The sequence below is a fragment of the Peromyscus maniculatus genome, chromosome X (genome assembly GCF_049852395.1).
Source record: "Peromyscus maniculatus bairdii isolate BWxNUB_F1_BW_parent chromosome X, HU_Pman_BW_mat_3.1, whole genome shotgun sequence".
Taxonomy (NCBI): domain Eukaryota; kingdom Metazoa; phylum Chordata; class Mammalia; order Rodentia; family Cricetidae; genus Peromyscus; species Peromyscus maniculatus.
In genome coordinates this window covers 99361295-99386430 of record NC_134875.1, presented here as the reverse complement: position 1 = coordinate 99386430, position 25136 = coordinate 99361295, and the positions used below count along the sequence as shown (strand labels likewise).

General features: G+C 35.8%; 1 protein-coding gene across 11 annotated transcripts in view; it reads left to right on the top strand.

Moving 5' to 3' along the window:
* The window catches only part of Dmd (dystrophin), a 2251111-nt gene that overhangs the window by 1883686 nt on the left and 342289 nt on the right, over window positions 1-25136 (top strand). For all 11 annotated transcript variants that reach the window (XM_076562037.1, XM_076562042.1, XM_076562041.1 and 8 more), the window contains 2 exons: window positions 4217-4337; window positions 4965-5233. In XM_076562037.1, the coding sequence (XP_076418152.1) occupies window positions 4217-4337; window positions 4965-5233 (390 nt within the window). The remainder of the gene's footprint in view (window positions 1-4216; window positions 4338-4964; window positions 5234-25136) is intronic.

Genomic DNA, 25136 nt, shown 5'->3' with positions numbered 1-25136 from the left:
CTTTGCTTTATCGAAATTGGTAGCATCACCTCTCTTGCTCTTTAGAGCTTTCATTGATACTTGAACTCAAGTACTGTGATATCTTGACAGTCATTCACAAACTGAGATAGCTACAAAGAAACTTATGAGTAGTATTAGTACAAGCAATGGGGACACACTGTATAAATATTCATGTCCTAAGAAGGATGCAATAAGGCTGTACAATATTTACTCATGCCACTCAGAGTAATTCAGTGTTTTAAATGTATTAATTATCTATTTTTTTAAATTTTCTGTTTAATATTTTCAGAGCATAGATGACCACAAGTAACTAAAACTGTGGTATATTCAGCTGTAGATAAGGGGAGACTACTGTGTTGGTTTCACTGATTTTTTTCACTTATTTGTTTGTTTGTTTGGAGGAGGGATCTCATGTCACACAGAGTGGCCTCCAACTGGCTGTGCTACAGAGGATGACCATGAAAATCCAATCCTCCTGCCTTTTACTGGAATTAATGACATGGGACATGTGCTAACATATTGTTATAGTTTAGTGCTGGGAATCAAATCTAGGACCTAATGCAAGCACTTTATCAGTACTGCCATATCCCTATTGGGGATATCTTTTTCCTTTTCTTCCTTTATTTATGTACATATATTCCTAAATATAACATTCTCTGACTGTAGAGTGTTACTTGCATGATTTCAGGGCTGACCAGTTGGTATTGGACAACTAATTGGTGTGCTCCTCCCTGGGGGAAGACTATAGCACCCACTCTCAGCATTCCTCAGTGTAGTTCTTTGTGGAAGGGTCTCTTGGTCTCTCCCCCACCCACTTTGGCACGTCTACTGGTCTCATCCTTGTTCAGTTCATGTTTGGGCAGTCATGTTGGTGATATTTTTACGGATGTAGCTTCTGGCATTACTATGAGATGCAATCTCACTGCAAACCCCTGATCCTCTACCTCTTACTGTCTTTCTGCTCCCTCTTCCACGATGCTTCCTGAGCCTTAGGTGTAGGGGTTGTTTTGTAGATGTAACCATTGGGACTGTACTCCACAACTCTGCATTTTGATTCAGTATAGTTTTTTTGTAATGGTTCCATCCACTCTGAAAAGAAGTTTCCTTGGTAAAGAATAAGGACTGCATTCATCTATGGGCATAAGGATAAATATTTAGATTGTAGTTAGGGATTATACCAGTTTAGTAGAGTGGTGGTTGTAGGTTCCTCTCCAGGATCCATGACTTCACTAGCACTGAGGTGTGGACTAGGTTTCCAGGACCAGGCAAGATTTCCCTCTTGCTGAGTGAGTCTTGAGTCCACGTAGAGTACTGCTAGTTACCACAAAGTTCTGTATGCCACTGCTACCCCCTTAGGGCTATCGTGCCATTCTGGTCTTTGCTGTGGTTCGTATACATCACAACTTGGTAGGACTGTAGATTGCTCCCCTCTCTTGTAAGCTCATTCTCAGGGAGGAGATTTCAGGTCAGTTCCATCAGTGGGGCCACTGTGCTGTGTGTTTGACGTGCTCAGTATCTTTAGCAGTAGGGACTTAGCTTCTACCTCTCTTGGGGCTGGGGTGGAAATCAAGGGCAATAGCAACAGCTTGTAATGTTTGGGTATTCTCTTACACAGCCCTGGCCAATAACTCAAAAGATGGTTTTTCAGGACTAGTGCTGGGGGTTTTGTTAGGTTGTCTTCAGCCCTTGAAGGGAGCATTGTTAGCACACATAAGAAATTTTATTTAAACAATGTATGTATATTCATACACAGATTTACATGTATTAATTTTTTAGGTAGATAAGTAATAGTACAATTCCTTGGAACTTACTCACATATCTCCATTGTTATTTTAACCCCTCACTCCCTTCTTTGATATTTATCTTCCTCTGTTTCCTAATTAGAGCCCCACCTTTTTTTTCCCATTTCCTCTATCAGATCATTTCTACCCTGCCTAAACACACACGTACCCATGTCACTGTCCTGCCTAATTCTTTCAAATGCTCCTAATCACTTACAAATATTGTCCAAACATTTCAAGAGTCTGATGCCCAAATTCTGGTTTCCACTGTACTATATTTCTATACAATGGCAGTGCCTTAAACTCTAGAAAGTTTTTCCTTAGCCCTTATGTTATAGAAAGGCAAACTTATTTGGAGATCGTTATACATACCATATGATGCTTTGCCTGATATCTCTGTACATGCATATTTTTCTTCTTTGAATGTCGTCTAATATTTCTTCTCTAACTCATGTTTATGCTTTAGAACTCTGTGTACTTAAACTCTTCTAGAAATCTTTCCCAGGTTATATTTAACTGATTTATATGTTTAGCCATTCATGATGTACTGCAACTTCATAAATAGAAGCACCAATTTACACTTAACTTTTCCTTTCTAGTCTATAGTGTAACTACTTAGACATAGAAGTTTGGTATAAGGAGGCATTAATTTTTTATAATTAGCAAAGCCAGTATCATGGCTCACTCCAAGTAGGCATACAAATAAAAGAGATATTTTGCTTGACTTGTGAAAGTTGGATGATAAGAAATACAACACAGCAAGAAGTATATATGCATACATATACAGATATACAAACATATATATATATATATATATATATATATGAGCAGATGAACAAACACACATACTCAGAAATAAAATAAAATATTACAGGTAGAACTGGACTTCTGTGTAAGTAAAGTAAATAATCATCTACCCAGTGTGATTTCAAGGACACAAGAAGAGTCCACAAAATATAGAAATTGCTTTTCCATTTGCAGGCTGAATCCAAATATTCCATTATTTTTATTCAGACACCTTGCTTCTGTCTTCTGGATTGTAAATAACCTTGACAGATCGATTATTGTATAAAATATCAAACTCAGGGTTCTTTTGAATGGTGAGCACCACTAAGATTTTACCAACAAATATGTTATCATACAGTTTTGAAGTACTTTTGTATCAGAGTTCTGTGTCTGAAATTTAAAGGAAAAGACCTCTGTTTTTTTCCAGTGATATAAGAAGGCTTAAACTCACTTAACAACATTGCTAAAAATAAGATAGAGTTGAAAATGGTACATGATTAAGCCTAGGTCAGAGGAATAGTTATTATTATTAATAAGATACATTATTATTTATGTGATACTTAATATCTTTTATTACCATGGCCACCCATGATATAATAAAATCTGGGTCAGTAATCTTATTTTATATTTTTGAATATTAATTTATTCTACCATTGCATTGTGGCAGTGTGCCTCACTAGATTATGTATGACTTTAGAGCTTTCCCTCCACTTCTAGAATATTTCCTTGTTTTCTTTTCTGTCCTTTCATTGTTTGATTTTGATGTGTTTGTTTGATTGGGGATGTCCCAGAGCTGGGATGCAACGAAGTCATCTGTAGTTCATCTTTGGGCATGTTTTCTTTCTGTGATAGGCAGTGGCAGTGTTCTTTCTTATTTTGGTCCAATAAGCTCTTGAAAACAAAACTTATTCATTTCTTCTACTCTTAATCCCCTATAACAGAGACTATAGATTAGAGATTAAAATTGGCAACCAGCCTGACTAGTGAGCTAAATGGTCTGAAGATACCTCTTCTAGGTCTATTCATTTCTAGAAAGGTGTTCACAATCCCTGTATTCATAATCATTCCAAATAGTTCTATTCTTCTCAAAAAAGTCACAATGTAAAATGTAATTGGTGGTTTTCAAAAAATATTTATAATTTTCAACAGCTTAATTTGACTACACTACTCACCATCAAACATTTTGATGGGATTGTTATTCGTTGATTTGTTGTATATTTCAATAAGGTATGAATGTCCCTACTTAACAGTGAGTGTTTTCCATTGTGTACTAGAAGTGATTATTTTCAGAATATTTAAATTTTCATTAGCCAGGGTAGGATTTTGTAGTATATCCCTCGTGGTTTTTGATCTCTATATCTGGTAGTCAGGTATATAAACAAAGTGTACTTATCTTAATAATAGCACATCACCTAACTTGAAAGCTTCCCAGTTCTCCCCAGAAAAGTTTTGCAAACGAAGTGCTTTCCTCATTAACAGTGAGACCCAGGTAGCCCTTTTTTTTTTTATCATTTTATGACTATCAGTTTATAAATAAAAGAGAAGGAAATTGACTGGGGAGTTACATAAATAAGTTCTGAGCACCCAGGATTAATTTTGAGGAGCATTCCACAAGCCAAATAAACATTTCTTTTCATCTCATTTCACAGACCTTCAAGAGGGAATTGAAAACTAAAGAAGCTGTAATCATGAGTACCCTGGAGACGGTGAGAATATTTCTGACAGAGCAGCCTTTGGAAGGACTGGAGAAGCTCTACCAGGAGCCCAGAGGTAATTGAATGTGGAACTGTAATAACATATTGATAGAAGGGTCGGTGATGACAGAGCAGGCCGTCCATGCTTGCTGTCAGAGACTGTACAGCTCTCATACCTCCAAGTTAAACAGAATCAATTCAAATTAAATGTAGGTTTCGAGAAAGAATGGGGAATCATAAAGCACAGTGCATAAAACCTGTTTTCACAGTCATAAATAAAGCAATCAGCGACCATTTATTTGAATATTTAGAAGACAGTAAACAAAGGAGCTTATCTGTGGAAAGGAATCCTATTGTTACAAAGACTACAAGCTAATTTCCAGTTTAAGAGCCTGACTGAAATAAATTAGAGCTCTTCAGTATGTGCTAACATTTTTCTCTCTGAAAGCTTAAATGAATCTTGATTTATCTGATTGACAGAAAAGTAGAACAGATTCACTAAGGAAGACAGACAGTGTAGCTGTGCTAGACTGTCTCAAAATTTATGCCAAAGTGTAGAAGAGCCATTAATCTGGAAGTTAGCCTCTTGTTAATCTATATTCCTTTCCTTTCTTCTAGTCTGACCTTTTCAACAGTGTTTTTTTTTTTTTTTTTTTTAACAAAAATGGATGTGGCCTAAAACCTTGTCATATCTCCAATTTAGAGCTGCCTCCTGAAGAAAGAGCCCAGAATGTCACTCGGCTCCTACGAAAACAGGCTGAAGAGGTCAACACTGAATGGGACAAACTGAACCTGCACTCAGCTGATTGGCAGAGAAAAATAGATGAGGCGCTTGAAAGATTGCAGGAACTTCAGGAAGCTGCGGATGATCTGGACCTCAAGTTGCATCAAGCTGAGGTGATCAAGGGATCCTGGCAGCCAGTGGGGGATCTCCTCATTGACTCTCTCCAAGATCACCTTGAAAAAGTCAAGGTACTGTGTTTTACTTTGAGAAACCCCCCAACAAGTGCTCATTTAAATTTACACGGTCTTTTCATCCCACAAAGTTAAGTTATAGGACCTATAAGCCTTAGAAAACAGCCCATTTTATTTCCCTCGTTTGGAAGTCTTTCACACAAGATTTCCTGCAAAAAAAGTCAGTGGTGTAATCATTTGTCTATCTTCAGTAATATAAAATGAAATATTAAGGAGTCTCATTAGTGTGGTAGGTAGCACCCCAGGCTCATAAGATTAAGTATTAAAAAGTTACAAGGTCAAAAGTAATTTCGATTTTTGCCATTAGGAAATTAATTTGTCATGAAGTAGATGGGTTTGTGGGGGGGCGGTGCTTGAGTATTTTTTTAGGAATTTTTTGGGGTATGTGTGTGTGTGTGTTATATTATTTTGTATCAGAACAGAGAAAAAATAACATTTGCCAAGACCAGAAGACCCAGCTTGGGACTTTTTCCTTAGTAATCTGACAGCTAATCTGAAACAAACTCATTTGTTCTCCAGTCCTTTTGCTTTCTAATTATAAAATAGTAGTAAATTTAAGTTCCGCCTTCCAGCATTCTCCATTTTTATTTCTACATACCATTGCTTTTTTTTTCTCACAAAATGTTTTTTTTCTACTATTACCCTTTTTTTTTTTCAACCAGTGTCTTTTTTAAATCCCTATTTTTTTAACTTATATAGATGACATACATCCATGGGCCAGCCAGTGTGTGTGTGGCATATTATGAACAATGCCTTTTAAATATTGAGTGAGCAAATGGATAATTCCCTTACTGATACTTCTGCATCATACAGACTCATTGCATTTCAACTTAAAATTCTTTAAGGATATAATGAAGTCCATTTATTAAATGGGTTAGCTGTCTCTCTTCTGCCTAAGCCTGGCTTTCCTACTCAATTTTAACAACTCACATGCAGATAATCCAGTATACTAATTCCATGCTATCCAAACTGGTCCTATTTTCTTATAACTGCCTGCTATGTGTTTTTCCATCTGTCTGAATCATCAAACTTTGTATGTCTGATCAACTCTTACTGAACCTTTAAGGCCCATTGTACATATCACCTATTTTTGTAGTCTTCCATAAATATCTACCACTCCTCCCAACTCCCACTAAAGGAGTTCACTGTATTGACACCATATCTGAAACTTGAAAGCTTTGGTAGTGGTAGTTTAGCCTACCAAATTAAACTTACTAACTAAAATTGATTTTTTTAAGGAGAAGCATCTTTAAAACCACTATTTCATGTTGTTTTTAACTTAGCAACAATTCCCAAATAATAGCCAGGTCAAAACACCCTTTTCCCTTCTCCATTTTTCCTTTCTCCATTTTAAAACTTCTTTAGGTTTTTAAAAGTTGTCATTTGTAGTTGCCGGGCGTTGGTGGTGCACGCCTTTAATCCCAGCGCTCAGGAGGCAGAGCCAGGCAGATCTCTGTGAGTTTGAGGCCAGCCTGAGCTACAGTGAGATCCCAGGAAAGGTACAAAGCTACACAGAGAAGCCCTGTCTCAAAAAAAAAGTTGTCATTTGTGCAACTACAAAGTACATGCTTTTGTTGGATATGATTATATCACTTTATTAGCTAATGTGGCCTTTGGATTTGGGAAATGGATAGAATGGAACCACTAAGTCCCTGGACCTTATGGAAATGATAGCTGTTCTTCTTCATGGTGATAAATATTATAAATCAAGACAAAATAATGTCATGTTCATATTGGCTATTTGACTCACAAAGAAATCCTAGAGTCACAAATAAAGCTCCATAGTAATAACTACCAGAATAAAAGTTACATTTCAAATGTCTTTCTACTTCCAAAATCTATAATTATTTTGCTTACCAAGCATTTTAACGATACAGTTAGGATTACTCACCTTACAGGAATAACATCAATCCTTATTTTACTACATGGGTATTTTACTTTCTTGTAATGGGAAACACAAATAACTGAAGCACTGAGTGATATACATAGATATGCAAAAAGCATATGCAAAGCCTTTCAGAAATCAGTATAGCTGGAGGGAGAGCTTAAGCTAATGTTTCCCATGTGCTGAGCTGCACCCTCAGCCTTTTCAGTAAGAGAAAGTAAGAAAGGGAGGAAAGAAGAGAAAGAGGAAGATAAATACATAGAGAGATTGATAGCTTGGTTGGTTGAATGATTTAGAGACAGAGCCTCACGAAATTTATCTAGGATGCCCTTGAACTCTGGAGCTTAAGTGATTCTCCTGCTTCTGTTTGAAGTAGGTAGGACAAGTAGAGTACGTTTTGAAGTCAAACTCTGTAACCAATCTGAAAGTGAAAATATTAGGGGGTCATTGGTGTTTTCTTGTTCTAATCAACCATTGTTTCTCCACAGAGAAGAAGGTACATCATTCTTGAACTGTGCCTTTGTTTGATTTCAATCTTTTCCTTTTCTTTTCTTTCATGCTAGAGATTGAACCTGGGCTCTAATACATGACACTGATACACACTCAGATATAACTTTAAACATACTATTGCATCTACCCCTAATTAAGCTCCCAGGCTTTCATCTTGAAATTTGTAAATTTGTCATATCGATTTGTTTATACAATGCTTTTGATTATACGGACTTCTAAACTGTTACTGGGAAAGTCAAAGGAAGAGATTCTCAGAGTTATTCTATAAAGCACTTTTAATGTGATAGTTTGATTATACTTTCTTGGCATTTTAACTGAGTCTGATTTCATGGTATGTGAACTGGACTAGGAAGTGTATTGAAGCCATTATACCATTGGTATTTGTGTTCAACATTCCTATCAAAATTTTAAAGAGGAAATTAGAAATTGAATCTTCTTAGCCCTTCTAGACTGAATGCTTGTGGTTTCCTTTCTTTAAGCAATTTGTCAAAGAAATTATATCCCAGAATTTTATATTGAGAAAAAAAAGTGTATTTCTACTGAATAGATAATGTTAGCTGTGGTGGAATATATTAGTATTTCCTTTTCACTTTGGTAAGCAGAAAGCTTGCAACCATCTTCATGTAACCCTATATTCCTTGACTGTTATTTGCTTCTTAACCATGGTCTTAATTTTTTGTTTATGTTATATTTGTCATCAACTTGACAGAATGTTTTAAATCTTTTCTTATAGGGGAGCTTTAAAAAATTGTAATGCTTTTTTGCAGAGTTAGAGGATGCATGGGTAGAGTGAATTCTTGCAAACAAGACCATTTTAAGAATGATTGAAAATATGTAAGTTCTCTAAGTGTCAAATACTATCAATTTAAATGTGTGTGTGTGTGTGTGTGTGTGTGTGTGTGTGTGTGTGTGTGTGTGTGTGTGTGTTGACTCATGCTTGCTTATATTGACGCCAGAGGTTGATTTTAGGTTATTATCTCAACCACTTCTCTACATTGATTTTGTGGGTGCTTTGTTTTCTATAGTCATTTCTTCTCTTGTTTTGAGACAGAATATTTCACTGAATCTGAAGCTCATCAATAGCCAGCTCTTACCAAAAATCTACCTGACTCCATCCCACAGGGTTACAGGCATGCATTGTTATACCCAGCTTTTATGTGGATGCTAAGCACCCAAATGTGCACCAGAAACATTATGTACAGTTATCTTAATGAAGGAAAGTTTTACTGCCTAGGATATGATGGGAAATTTTACTGATAGGCTGCTCAGTTCTATGTACTGAAAGCAAATGAATTGCTTTATAGAGGCTTTTGTTGTTCTTGTTATGGTAAAAATCCTGTGTCTTAAGCATTTGATCAAGAAGAAAAATAAATGAAAGATAGAATCCTTCATAAAACTAGATTAGATGTGGAACTAATGCTTCTTACATAGAATACACAGGCTTTATCTAGTTCTGAATGCACATGGTTGTATTGTTTAAAAGCACATAATATGCCTGTTATTATCTAAAAGATATATAGTAATACAGGCTTTAAAATAAAATAAAAAATACTTTAAAAGTGTAGTAATGGAAAGGTTGTTGTTGGCTTTATTTGAGCTTAGAAAGAAAAGTACAAATTACTCATCTTAAAAATGCCTACCAAATTATTTGTTCAATGTGAAATTAATTGTAAGTTAGTGTTGCTAGGAGAGCGTATTACTTGTTCCCATGTAGTCCCTTTCATTTCCTGCTTTGTTTATAAAAGCTAAAAGCAAATTACTTAGAACAACAATGTCAAATGCTTTTCTTTACCCAAAGCATCTGAGTTTAGATAGCACTGTGTATGTATGTTTTTAAAGTCTCTATCTCGACTTGGGCAAATAGAACCTTCGTTTACCATGCTATTCCCATCCTGCCTTTGAAACTTCTGAAAAGGCAGAGCAGAGTAATTGTTTCAGACATCTGTTTAGCATACTTTGAAGTCCATATAAGTTCTTTTTAGTTTCATTTGAACCCCAGCTGTCTTCACCAAAGTCTATAATCAATCTGAATTAAGTTGTCCTACTTCTCCTAATAAGTCTCTTATTAAGTTCTGCATCAACCTCTTAGGGAGACTTTAAAGCTAATTCATGTAGAATTGCCATTTTCTACTAATTCATTTGTCAGCTCTCCAAATTGCAGCAGAAACAATTGCAAAGACTATTAATTTGGCTCTTCATAAACAACTTATGTAAGTGTAGTATACATTAGAACTAAGCAAACAATTTAAAACAATGGGTAGGAGAAAATGATTTAATAACATTCAACACACTTTCTTCTTTGATTGTTTTGTGGTGCCTTTGACATCAAAAGTATAAAGACATTGATTTAATAAGAGAAACGTTCTTCTGCTTTTACTTTCATAAAGAAATAATTACTGAATGAGCCTTGCTTAACGAGAGGAAAGGGTTTTACAACAGTTGGAAAAGGAACATGTTCTTTTCGTATTGAATTTATTTTAATTTGGACTTCTTTGTGTTTTTTGATAGACTGTGATAAAAGAAGGAGCCAGAATTGGTTTCCATTCTTACTGCATTAAATCAAAGTTGTACAGCTACTTTTCTGGTCATGGGACATTTAAGAGAACATGGATTATCAAAATGTTCTGCTAATAGGCTCATCTGACATTATTCTGCTGAAGACATGTTTAATTTAATAATAAAAATTTCTCCAAAGAATATCATCTTTCATATTATTTGGAAACAAGCATATCAAAATCTGATCCTTTAATATGCCAATCCTGTTTACAGAGGATTTGTTCCAGAAGCTTTGTTTGTGGCTGATAATAATTACAAATTCTATTCCTCAAGCGTCTTAGATAATAAAATATTCAGTAATACTTAACTAATACATTCAGTATTAGAGGATCTAAAATATAATTCATTCTCAACATTTATACAGTGGTTAAAACCTATACCCAGAGAAGACTTATCTCATTAGAGAGTATGACTAATTTATTTCCAAAGTAAAATTATAGTGAAGAATGTATTAGTGGCATCTCAGTGTCCCTAAAAATATTATTTAGCATCAAGTTAAAGGAACAAGATTTTTTATTAGCTTGCCAATTTATGTGCATGTCATATACTATATACTAGAAATAGTTATAAAATGTGTTATTTATTTAACTGAAATTCATAATTCCACAGAAAGTGGAATCACCCAATCACTGTCTATTTCTAATTTTCTTTGACATCTACCAAAATGGTAACATGTTTTATGTTACAATAATGCTACTTTATGATCATAAATAAAACAAGAAATGATTAAAAACAGAGAACCCAAGGAGTGGAACTTTATCTTCTTTTCATGCTCCATAGCAACAATTTTCAAATTTTAGCATTGATGCAAATATTAGGCCTATACAACCTTCTGTTAGCTAAGTTACTCATACTACTGAATCATTTGTATCTGGTGAGCCTGTTTTATGGGTATTCATTGAATACATGTACCAATAAACTAATACAACTGTCTGGTTTCAGTGTGGCCTAGGAAAAGACAATATTTTCTTTCATAATAAGATATTTTCGTTTACAATAGGTTTTGCTATTAAAGACATTTTCCAAAAACACTACTTCTAAAACTTTTGTACTTCAATTCTCTCAACATGAGAAGGCAAAGCTTGATATTTCCTTCTTCCACCTACTTACTTCCTTTTGCTATGGTCATGAAGTGACTTTAATGGTTCCTGTCTTATTTTTCAAAGTTCATGTCAGTTTAAGGTGTTCACTTAGGAAGTATTTTATCATTTTTTTTAATGTGAAGATCGCATTTTCCCCAAATCTTATGGATTTGAAGGCATAATTTCCGATGAAATGAAATATCCCCTTATATTTGGAGACTTTGTTTTTTTTTCATCAGTTTCATTCACTTACTGCACATTCGCCATGAGTAGACTGTTATTGCCACTTCATATTCATCTTTTACACTTTCATCTGTTCATTGTCGTGCAAAATTTCCACGTCTCTTTGTAAGTTTGAATATATGGTCTTTGGGGCTTTTGTTAATGTTCACTTGATAACTTAAACTTCTGTTAAGTGAAGTTCCCTGGAAGCATACCCTGAGAAATGAGGTCCAGGTGCACACGATGTATAGAGGGCCTGCTTTCTGGTGAAGCCCATGTGGGGGTGGAGGGATGCAAAACCAAAGACAAGAAAATTCCACTCAAGTGTGAAATCTCAAACAGCACCCAACTCTGTGTCCTATCTCTGAGACAGAGCACCCTGGAACTAAACACCGCAGCAGAACTGTTTTTCCAAACCCCACCCCGTTACTGACTGTACCAGTGATGAGCCGTTAAAAATGTATCAACTAGCTCTGAGGGTACAAAACATTGTTTGTGCCGGTTTTCATAGTGTCAATCCTACTTGTGGTGATTTTCAGCTAACAACGTGTGACAGTGAGTGCAAAATTAGGAGGAGATGCACACAGCTGATGCATAGGCTCTGTTTCAACATGCTGTTAACGATGGTCAACCCCGAGGAAGTAGACTGCTCCTTAAATCAGGAGCGTGGGGTTATTTTCTGGCATATGGAGCTACCATTGCAGCAGTCCCTGCCTTTGAGAAGGCAGGCACCAATGAGACATTAGTAGTCAACAATCAGAGCACCAATCGGTTGCCCAGGCCAGATAAAGTGTGCAGGTAAAGTGGTCAGTGTGTTCAGCCCCTGTCTCTCAACATGACTTCCTGAATCTTTTTTTTTTTTGATTGTGCAAAAATTCTTTACAAGTAGTGAAAATTTCCCTTTTATGGAACTATCACCCTCTCTCTACTCCATCTTCAGCTACCTATCTGAATTTAGTAGTAGAATGTAAGAATTAATAACAATGTCTAATGATGTGAAAATTATTTGAAAGAAAATGACTTCAAAATGAATTTGGGCCGGGCGGTGGTGGCGCACGCCTTTAATCCCAGCACTCGGGAGGCAGAGGCAGGCGGATCTCTGTGAGTTCGAGGCCAGCCTGGGCTACCAAGTGAGTTCCAGGAAAGGCGCAAAGCTACACAGAGAAACCCTGTCTCGAAAAAACAAAAAACAAACAAACAAAATGAATTTGATTTCATAGTTATAGAATTTATAAATATCTAGGGAATCACATTGTCTACATGTAGTCATTAAGGATGCCATGGGTATTCCGAAGCAGTGGTTCTCACTATTGTAGCATGCACTAGAATCACTTTTAACAATATTGGCAAGCTAGATGAGGTGATCTGCTTCTCTACAGTTTCTGACACCAGAGGTCTACAGAAGACTTTCAGTCACCCTTTCTAAGCATTTTCCAGCTTATTCTGATACTCTAATCTAGACAGATACTTGGAGAACCACTTTTTAAATAACAAAGTTACACTACACTTACTTGTAGTGATTTTTTAAGCTAAAACACATACCTTTTTATTTTTATTCTATTATGTATGGTAAAAATAGAAATGTTTCTTCAACTTTTAAAAATATTTCTAAAATAATTTCTTTTGTATTTCTTTTAATAGAAAAGGTACAGAAATTTTGTGCTGTTGTTTGTTTGTTTGTTTGTTTGTTTGTTTGACACAGAGTTTCTCTGTGTAACAGGCCTGGCTGTCTTGGAACTAGCTCTGTAGAGCAGGCTGGCCTCAAACTAACAAAGATCTGCCTGTCTCTGCCTCCTGAGTGCTAGGATTAAAGGCATGAGCCACCACAGCCAGACAAATATTTTCTTACATAAAAATAATTTTCATTGAACAATTTCTAACAATATTGTTTATGGCCATAAGTAATGTCATTTGTTATTTCTCTTATTTATCATTGTCTAGAACATTTTATTTAAAAATCAGTACCGACACATGCCCTGTTGGAATAATTGATATAGTATGAGTAGGAATAGTTATTTCACTCAGGAACCTTGAAATGAATGATGATCTGTGCATCTCTCAATCTCTCTTTTTAAAGGCACTCATAGTTATTTATGCCAAGTTTCCTATTGGCATTTTAATGACATCAGTAAAAATAATTTTATGGATACTTCAGATGACCTATGATGTAACGAATGCATTTAGTATTAACCCATTGAAGTTAAAATATACAGTCCCTTTTTTATTTTTATAACTTATTAACACATTGTCAATGACAACAATATATTCCCTACATCATTTCCTGCCAAACATACTGACTAAAAGCAATTGTGTTACAGTTTCAGAAATCTAGGACATTCAGAGCATTCTGACACTATTCAACAGTTTCTAAATAAATCCTGCATGCTATATATGGATAGCTGATAGCTTCCTCAGGAGTTCTTATACATGATAACTTACCTTGTTAAATTTCTGAGGCACTATATTCAGGAGGAAGGGTATGTATTTATATGTGAAAATAAAGATGCCATGGGGAGAAAATGAGAGAGCCACTGAGAGGGGTAAGAAGGAATCTTAACTGCATTGACTGACCAAGGAGGATTTTTCTCCAAAAGCAGTACAACAACAGCATTCTATTAGGACCTGTTATAGGTAGGGGCAATAGTATAGGTGAGTGCTTTATGGCATCAATATGATTTTTAAAAGTTTTAAAATTTGTTTTAAGATTAAGTGAGAAATATTAAAAAACAAACTTCTCTGTTATGCTGACATCGTAAAGGTCAATAACCGAGTCAGTTGAATTATCCAGAGTAAAACATTAAAATACATTGATTTTTCAATTATTTTTTTAAATTGATCCACATATTGTTGTTAGACTTTTTGTTTGTAAACATTAGTATTTATTAAGTTTCCACAATGTGTTCAGCACCAAACTGTCAAATTCTCTTCATCAGAATGATGCTGTGACATTGAACAGTTACATTTCTATTTTAAGTAATTGATTTTCATGGAGAATATATTTTTTGTTGAGTTTATAGCTTTCCATTCCTGTTTAAGACATGATTGTTTCTATAATTTTTGTTCTCTACAATTCTGTATCATTATAGACTTGGTAAACTCATTTATAATTTTCCCTACCAAAAATTCAAATTTTATTGTTATGATCTTAATGTGACATGAGCAAATTAGTGAACAGACGGGATTTTATTTATAGGCAATATATAACAAAGTAATTGAATTGAAATAAAAATAAATAAAGGTAACTAGCCATATGCTGTGTGGTTTTCAGAACCAATGTCAAACTACCTCTGTTTCCTTTTATCTGTTTTCCTATCTTAAAGCACTGTAACCTAATTTGGAATTATATATTGCTGTGAAACTAAAACATATTAAGCATTATTACAGAATTCCCATTCAGTTGCCTTGATATTTAAGTCTTTTATCTTTCCGTAGCCAAGTAGGCTACTTGGAATGGCATTTCGCCTGCCTCTCCTGAAACTACCAGTTGGCTGTTGATACCCAGATTATTTCTAGCAAGAGAAGAAATTATTATATACCTACAAACTCAAAACACTAGAATTATCATAAAAGGTATCTGGTGTTTTCTATTCGTCCAAAATACTATGTAAATTAAAAGAATGTGGACTAAATTGTATGAGTTCCTGTTCCCTAGACAAAGAACTCCAGGTGACTGCTGGGAGGAGGAGAGTTAGCCTCTCACGGATGAGTACCCTTATTGGTTGTCCAATGCAGAGTGTTAAGCTCAGAAATCATATACACATAAAACACAAAACTGACTCAGAACGTTCTATTTGTATATATTTATACATACACATACATACATACATACATACATACATACCCAACAATAATAATCATCAAAGATAAAAGAGGTTATTAACTTGATAGTAGGAGAATATGAAAAGGATTCAAAAGAGGGTAGCTGGTAGGAGCTGGATGCAGGAAACAAAGTGTTATAATTCTATTTCAATTAAAAATCCTTCTAAAAGTGGGCTAAACAAGTCAGCAGAAGATCCCTTGTTCTTGTTAGCTTACAGACCTTTGGAATGTACTTGACATTTTGTCATAAAGGTTATATCTGAATATATTCAATAGACACTTAACACTTAGACATATTTGTGTAATGAGTAATTGATTTATCATTTGCATCCATTTAACTGGGCATTATCATAATAGCAATTGTCATACAGACTATAGCAAGATGAGAATTTTCATATTGTCTTAAATGGGGATAAGAAAAATCAAAGTATTATCCTGTAAGTGGAGGTCTTCAAGTACATGTTGAAAATGAAGAAAAGCTGGGTGAACTCTCAATTCAACACACAAGTATGTTTACCAAGGCAGAAGGAACAGCTGGGGGTAAATCTGTAGTGCTATAACATTGCTCAGATGTGAATGCTTAAAACTTTCTTTGCAGCCTCAGAATATAATGAAATAATAATGAACCATTATTAAACAAGTTTACTGATTTAACTTTTAAACATGCAGTTGTGTGTGTTTGGATGAAGAAAATTCATTTTATGCTCATTTCATTTGACTTGAAGCAGTTGCCTATCTTGCTTTATTGTTTCATTTGTAAGAGATAAAGCCATTTTGGAAAGTCTCAAAACACTAATTAAATATAGAGGCTACAATAAACTTAAAGTAAAAGTGAATATTGAAGAACATTTTGCAATTCTTTTCATCCATTTTTCCATATACTATTTAATTTCACTGCTTACAAAATTGACATTCATCTTCAGTTCATTTCTACTTTAGCATTTCTAAGTTGATAATATATTGAATGGAAAATCAAATTCACAAAAAATATCTGATTTGTTTCAATAGTGAGTGCCTTCCACATCAAACTAAAATTAAATGAAGATTCCCATTATAAAGCAAAGTAGGTGTAATATATTGTGCAAGTAACTCAGAACCTTAGATTCTTCTACTAATCATTATTCATACATGCAGAGGTAGCTTTTTCCTAATTTGTTTTAATGAGATAAAGTATTTCTTTGCACTGATTATATATACATATGCATTACTTCACTTTTATGTATTTTCTTGGCAAAATAATGTTATATCTTATAGCTATGCATACATTAAGCTTGCTATTTGTTTCTTTATACACTTACATAACAGTAGTTATTGTTTATATGAGAAAACAGACATAACAGTTAAGCCATATAATCACAAAGACTTGTGTGCAGCACTGTCCCCAGTAACTGGAACATTACTGGAATACAACACATATTCCAGTCTACATTCGGAATAAATGAATATATAAACAAATATGCATAAAATCACAGAGGAATATTCTCTTGAAATTTCCTAAAACCCTTGAAGACTTGTTTATGGATAACTTGTTCCCAATTGCTACCATCCTGTTTCTGCCCTTTGCTACTTTTTGCTTATCTATATGAATAATGCATTGCCACCACTCCTCCTCTTCAAAATGTCCGTGAGCTACAGTGGTCTCCATGACATTCTGTAGATGAACATGCTCTCTTCAGAGGATCATGACTTTTCTGTTATTTCCTCTCTCTGAATAAATTTAGTCATCTTATTTACTCAGGAGTCCTTGCCTAACATGCCTCGGCATCCTTCTTTGCACTTTCTGAACCCTATAACACAACTTCTCCTAGCATGAATTGTATATTTTTTAAAGTTTATTTTACATTTATGAGTGTTTTGCTTGCATGTGTGTCTGCAGCATGTGCATGGCTGGTACCCAGGGAGGCCATGAAAAGACATCAGATCCTCCGGAAATGCAGTTGCAGATGGTTAAGAGCCACTGTGTGGGTGCTAGGAACCAAACTCAGGTCCTTAACCCTGATCTTAACTGCAAGTGATCTTAACTGCTAGTCCATCTCTCTACCCCATACAATGTTTTATAATATACCACCAAATTTTCTCTTTCTCTGCTAATGACTATGAGGCTGCTGAGAGTCCAGGTGCATAGACAGTATATACATAGTACATATGTGTATAATACACAGAAGAATCATGAGTTTTTTTCAAGCAAATTAGTGATTACACTGGACTATAGGAGTTAAAGAAGACATGACATTCATTTCCTTTTTCAAAAAGTTTCATTGTCTACTTTTCAAAGGCAAGTTTAACAAAGACTAATTATAATCATACTCTAAGAAAATGTGCAAAATTCATGTTTTACCACAACTCTTCACTTCATAATTCAAGTTACAAAAAATTATTTATTCTTCCTCAAATGTGTACTGTGATTCCCTACCTATTGTTTAAACTCTCTATATACATCTATTCTTCTTTTATACGTACTTTGTCTTCCTGCGTCAGTTTCATATCCTACATTCCAATGTCTAGTTCAAGAAGACCTTACTTTGCATAGTAAAAGAGTGAGGAAAGACAGGTTATCCTGGAATAATGTGAGGGGTCACCTCCAAAGAGGTATCTTCCTAAGATATGATTTTATCCTGTGGCTATGCAAAGAATATACTTACTATCTTCTACTTCATATAGTATCCCCGACTTTATCCATACTAGGTCTTGTGTGACTTTCTATTTCTGTTATTGACAACAAAGCAGGAAGCATGGCAGCCTGCAGGTAGACATTATGCTAGAGAGGTAGCTGGGAGTTCTACATCTGGATCCAAAGGCATCAGGAAGAGACAGTGAGCCGCTAGTCCTGGCTTGCATTTCTGAAGTTTAAAAGTCTGCCCCAAGTGTCATACTACCTCCAACAAGGCCACGCCTACTCCATCAAGGTCACACCTCCTAATAGTCCTACTCCCTATGAGCCTATGGGGAGCATTTTTATTCAAACCATCACACAATTCTACATAGTGACCCTGGCTCATAGTATTCTACTTTTTTTAGTCTTTGGTGTAGTCTTATTAAAGTACCCTCCAAACCAGGTATGGTCATACATACCTTCAATCCCAGCATGGGGAAGCTAAGACAGGAGGATTACCACAAATTCAAGGTCAGTGTGGGCTATGTAATAATAAGCTTCAGGCCAGGATGGGCTAAAACTGTCTCAAAACAAACAAAAAAGATATTTTAGCGGATGTACCAGGTTGTCTCAGCAGCATGTTCCTTAAATAGGTCACTTACTTGTTTTTCCATTTGTTTCATTTTATGAAGTTATTCCTAGTCAATAACAAAATGAAGCTTTTTATCTTTGCTAGAGAAGTAGCAATTCTTTGAAAAATGGCCACTAAACATGTTTCCAACATAAAGTCAACTGGTAGACATAAAAAAGGAGAAAAAAAATAGGGATATTAAAGCAAATTATCAGGTTTCTTGTAAGATTTATGCAGCAATTTGACAATAACTGTTGATCTACAGGATTAATAATTAAGCAAATTCTTTAAAGATTTTTTTCTTTTTGTTTCAGGATAGGGTTCAGAACCTAGAGCCTTGCACAATCTCTACTTTTACATAAATCCACTTATTATCTACTATACAAGTATTGAGGAATTTCATATACCAGTTACAGAAATATCCTATTGGAAGAAAAATGTATAGAGTTGCCTTCCCTTACTAAGCTTTCAGATCTTGTAAAAGAATCACTAGTGAATAAACAAATACTTACTTGAAGCAAGCAAATACTTACTTGGAAATTTGAGATTAGAGTGGAGAAAGTGAGAAAAATCGGGACACTTTAGGTTGAACAACCAGGAATGATCTTGCTGTGGTTGTAGTATTTAGGTAGAGGAAATGCATGGGAGCCAGCTAGAGAGCAAAAATATTCAACTCAAAGCAGGGGGAGCCATGCACCTGAGGACACTGCATCAAGAATAAGCTTGGTGAGATTTCAGAGCTTAGCATCTTTTAAGTTCTTGTTAAAATAGAAATGTCAGATTCTCAGGCTCATCTCAGACTACTGAATAAAAACCACTGAGTGATACCCAGTAGACTGTGTTAACAAACCCTCATCATGATGATGTGCTGAATTAATTAAGAATCAGTGTGATAAACTGATATTTTAAGCTGTATAGAGGAGGGAAGGAACAAGGCTGTATGTATCTCTACTCAACCCCAATAGCAGAAAGAAATAGTATGTGGATCATGAAATGTTTGCAAGTTTGAAAAGCTTACTAAAGAACAATGTGTAGCTCAGTGGTAGAGGCCCAGCCTAGCAAGCATTAAACTCTGGGTTCCATTCTCAGCCCTCAAAATAAGAAAAGAGCTAGAAGCTGTCTAAAGTAACTTCTGAGTGTGAAGATGCATGTCCTTGTGGTTTATATTTTTAATTTATTCATTGTAAATTTCATACATGTGAGGAATAAGAGATGCTTTATCAGTTAAGGGAGCTTGCTGCTCTTCCAGAGGACCCAAGTTCAACTCACATCACTTTGCCCAGGACATCTGCCATCTTTCTCGCCTCTGAGGACCCCTACACACACAAATAAATAAATTTAAAATTAGAATATAAATCTTTTTCAAATCAAAACATAAAACAATTTCATACATCAATGTATATTCCATATGTCTATTCAATGTATTTTGATCATATCCACCCCAGTCTTCCTTCTGACTCCTCTGAGTTTCCCCACCCCAACACATCTTCCCAACTTAGTGCCTTTATTTCTTATAACCAACTGAATTGATTAGTGCCGTCTGTATTCACATGGATGCGGAACCATCTATTGTGGCATGAACCATGTACTAGTGACCACACCCCTAATGAAATGACTCTTTTGCTTCCCACAACAACCATCAACTACCAATAGTAGTTGATTGATCTTGGTGGTTGTTCTTTTTAATGGTTTATGGATTATTGCTTATTTTAAATACGTTAATAAATTTTCATTAACTTCCATTTGCTTTATGTGTTGTCACATATAATTAAAATTTCTCAGAGAGAAAATACTGCCTTTCCCCCGCGTTTCCTTAGCAGCCTAGAACATGCCCTGCTTAAATGATTTGTTTATACTCATTAGAAACCCTTTTATTTTAATTGTGAATATTTTGCAATTAGCTTCTGTAAAACAGTCATGAAATACCTTTTTATTAGTTTTAATTGTGTCATTAGAAAGCTGTAGAATGCTTAAAATGGCTTTGTTTGTTTAGGTTGTTTGTTTGTTTGCTTGCTTTTTATATGAAGGAGAAATAATTAGCAGTCAGACTTTGGACTACGGAATTAAGTTTCCAAGTAAATTGAAGTAACTAGGATTTTTCAGCTTGTTTTTTTTTTTTAAATTAAAATCTGAGAAATGTAGTTCATGTGTGTATGTACAAGGGTGTGAGAATGAAGCCACCTGTCTTTCCACATGTGAAAACCAGAGGTCAGCATCAGTGATTTTCTTCAATATTTTGAGAGAGGGTTGCTCAGTGAACTTGAAGCTTATTGTTTCTAATGGGCTGCCTGGCTGTTTAGCAAGCTCCCAGGATTTTCCTGTCTCTGCCTCCTCAATGCTCAGGTTACAGATGGACACTATTACACCAGGCCTTTCTTTTTCTTTTCCTTTTTAATTATTACAATATTTTATATTCATTTTACATACCAACCACAGTTCCCCCTCTCCTCCCTCCTCCCACCCCAGCCTTCCCCCCAACCAACCACCCCCCCCATTTCCCCTTCCTCCAAAAGGGTAAGGCCTCCCATGGGGAGTCAGCAGAGCCTGGTACATTCAGTTGAAGCAGGCCCAAGCTCCTTCCCCTGCACCAAGGCTGTGCAAGGTGTCACACCATAGGCACAGGGCTCCAAAAAGCCCACCCATGCACTAGGGACAAATCCCAACCTCACTGCCAGGGGCCCCCTAAACAGCTCAAGCTAAACAACTGGCCCTCTGTGTAGATGTAACCAACCGTCTTATTAAATAAGAAACACAGAACCAATGCAAAGAAGAAAGCCAAGAGTTCAGAGCTAAGAGCCTTACCTCCTGCTGCAGCTAGCCTCTTAAGCCAAGAGACCTCTCCGAAAAAAAAAAAAAAGGACCTACTTCCTGTGTGTTTGTCTTTATATAGTCTTTCTGTTCTGCCTTCTCATTGGTTGTAAACCCAAACACATGACTGCCTCGTCACTGCCTGAATGTACAGCCCTCCAGGTCTTCTATGGTATTGAGATCAAAGGCATGTGTCTCCAATGCTGGCTGTATCCTTGACCACACAGAGATCTACCTAGCTCTTCTACCAAGTGCTGGGATTAAAGGCATGTGCTACGAACGCCCAGCTCTGCTATGGCTTGCTATTAGCTCTGACCCCCAAGCAACTTTATTTATTAACATACAAATAAAATCACATTTCAGTACAAATAAAATACCGCCATACCTCTGCATATATACCAGGCTTTTTTACATGAGTGCTGAGGATTCGAACCCTGGTACTCATGCTTGCAGAACAAGCATATACCCACTGAGCTATATCCCCAGTCCCAGGTTTCCCAGGTTTTAACTTAAAAAAAATGAAGTTGAAAAATCTTAGTTACATCATCACAACCATCAAAGGATCCAGCACTCTTTTCTGGCCTTTATGAGCATCAGCATACACACAGACACAAAAATAAACCATTTTTTCTAGAGTTTCTCTTTACAACCTGGGATTCATTGCATAGTCCATTTCTATTATTCTAATGTCACAAATTTGGAATCATGCTGAGTCTGAGAAGAACAATTAAAATAGAATTACTAATAATTGCTTTGGAAATAAGAATATGAAACTTTCTTCATGCCAACAAACTTTACATTTATTTTCCTTTTTTTTGAATTTAACCTTCCCTAAGTTGTCTTGATTATACTACATTAGGTCATTAATTTTGATTCTGTTTTATTATTTATGTACTTATTCAGTTTGCTTGTCAAAAGCTGTCATGCCCAACTATAAAAGTTTACAGTTGTCCTGAAAACTGAATGCAAGAGAGACAATGGAACCACATAACATTTTGCCTTCAGGCTACCACAATAAAAAATGATACTGTGATGGAATGCAATTGTAATTCTATTTTTTAATACATGCTTCTTTGGCATAATTTATTGTCAAGAATGTGTCTACCAGAGACAAATGTGATACTAAAGACAAAGGACTGAGTTCATGTAGTGTGCACACTAGCTTATCTTTCATAGTTCCATGCTGTCCTTCAGAATTTAGAAGAAACAAAGTATTCAACACTATGGAAAAGATAATATGTCCATTTTGTTGGAGCCTCATAGTGTTAGAAATGAGAATTCATGTGAAAAGGATATTGGGGTGGGGAGGTGGGGAGAAAAAGGTGCCTTAGGTAGTGGAGAATGGGTAATTAGATGAAGTTAATTGGTATAGTAACTGCTGCCAGTGGTCCAGCCAGATTCCTTCACTGAGCTGGTATATCCCTTCCCCTGTATTGCTGAATGTTAGATGCTGAAGGCTCAGAAGGTAAACTTTTCAAAATAAAAAAAAACTCCCTCAACCAAAAGGAAGAATTTCTACCCATCTTGTCTCCCCTAAGACCATGAGGGGTAAAATAAAGCAATCCCTTTGTTTAGACATGTGCCCTACCGTGGGCTAATTGAACATCAAAGCTTCTGGGGATAAGTTCTCCAAATGGGACCACATTTGCCTTTAGCTTTCTTTCTTGTCTTTCTTCCTGTATCTCTCCATAGTCTTCTCAGAAAAGCACTAACTCTTTGCTTCCCTGAAGCGTGACCTACAACAGTGGGCATCAAAACCTGGGTATATAGCTTGGGCACCACACTAGGTAAGAAACAAGCCAAAATAAAAAGCCAAGATGCCAGTGGTGACGGGCCTTCAGGCCTGATGCATTTCTTGAAAGATTTGCCTGCATCTTATCATACATTTCATTGTGGTTGGTCTAACGAAGTTTTAGGGTCTCATTCCACGCAGATATTTTTGAAATCTCCATAGGTCTGGCAAATGAGGGTTCAATACTTCACTCTCTTGACTTTACTGGTATGATGTAGCCACCCAGAAATATTGAAGCCACAAAAACAGTTCATCTCTACCTGCCTTCAATTTCTGGGCAGCTGAAGGTAGTGAGAACTTCCCTGAGTCTTGAATGAGAGTTACAGGTCAATTCAATAAAGTTTACAGAACTCATTTTTTTTTCCTCTTCTATAGCCTCCCATAACTAATCCAACTTGAACAATCGTGGTACTTTATCTAACACCTCGTGTGTTTCAGCTATATTTTTCAGTCTTGGTTCACAAACAATTGTTCAGTAAGGTCTTCTTGTAGAGGAAAGAATACAGTTAGTTGCTCTTTCATTTCTTAAGTAGTATTTGTCATAAAAATGTCTCTGTGTACTGTAAATAACCTAAAATGATACTTCTTTATTGTTTGACTCTACTAATCTTGAATTCCTAGTAAAGCAATCCAGGATCCCTACAGGTGACCACATTGAAATTTCAGAAGGAAGGTTTAATACCTTAAGAAGAGACTGATAGACTTTGAGTAGCACTGTTTGTTCATAAGTAAATTGTAGTCTAATTTTTCTTTGGATCGCCAGCTCATAAATAATGACACAGAGATAATTAATGATAATGAAATCTTAGCCTTAGGTTTTTAACTAGCTCTTATAACATAAATTAACCCATTTCTATTAATCTACATTCTGTTACATACCACTCATCCTGTTTCCTCCATGTCTCCTTGCATCTTTCCATACTCTTGGATTCTTTCTCCTCTTCCTTTCTCTATCCAGAAATCGCACCTATAACTCCTACCTAGCTCTTGGACATTCAGCTTTTTATTAAACCAATCACAGCAATGTATCTTCACACAGTGCACATCCACAACAAATAAAGATATATACATATATAAAAGCTATTTACATATATAAGCTAGGCTTACATATAATAATATATGATATATGTAAATCACCTATAGAAATATAAATAGAGAGCTTATTGAGCATCCCATTCTTTCTTTTCCCTTCTGGCTTATTTGCACAGCTATTCCTGCTATGGCCTCTCTTACATTATCTTGGACATCCACAATTGACACTTCTATTTTCTCTACATCTACAAGCCTCATCTTGCCTTACTTTCCTCCTAATTCAGTTTAGATTCCACAGTCTGTATTTCAATCACATTCTGTCTAAAATTGAAACTCCCTTATCCCTAAGTATTTGTGCCACCACAATCATCTGACAAAACTTTAAACATGGATCAACTGTTTTCTTCTTTTTCGAATGGAACATTGTTGAAAAGGGAATTAGAACAGATTGATTCTGCTAAAACGTTTTGATCCTCAGCCTCAAATAGGCTCTCTGTGCTCTCTGGCAACCTTACTACATTTCCTACGTCAACTCCTTTTCACAATCTCTATCAAAACTAGTTTAGATGACCCCCATTTAGTCTACATTCATCTTCAAATTAAGTCAATATTCATTACACACCATGCATTACATACTATCCTAGTCTGTTGCTTCCCAATTTCACAGAGTAAACTAAGGCTCTAGAAAGAGATTTCCTGGTGCAGAGGAAATGGCTCAGTGGGGAAGAACACTTGGTATGAAAAGTGGACCTGAGTTCAGATTCCCAGCACCCACACACAGCCAAACACGACATCGTGTGCCTGTAACCAGAGTTCTGGGGAATAGTCAGGCAGGTACCACGCCAAGCATCCTAAACAAAATACTGAGCTTCACATTCAAGGAATAGACAGACAATAATCAAAGAATCTTCCAACATCTTCCTCTGGCCTCTACATGCTCATGTTTGGTTGTGAAGCATACACACACACA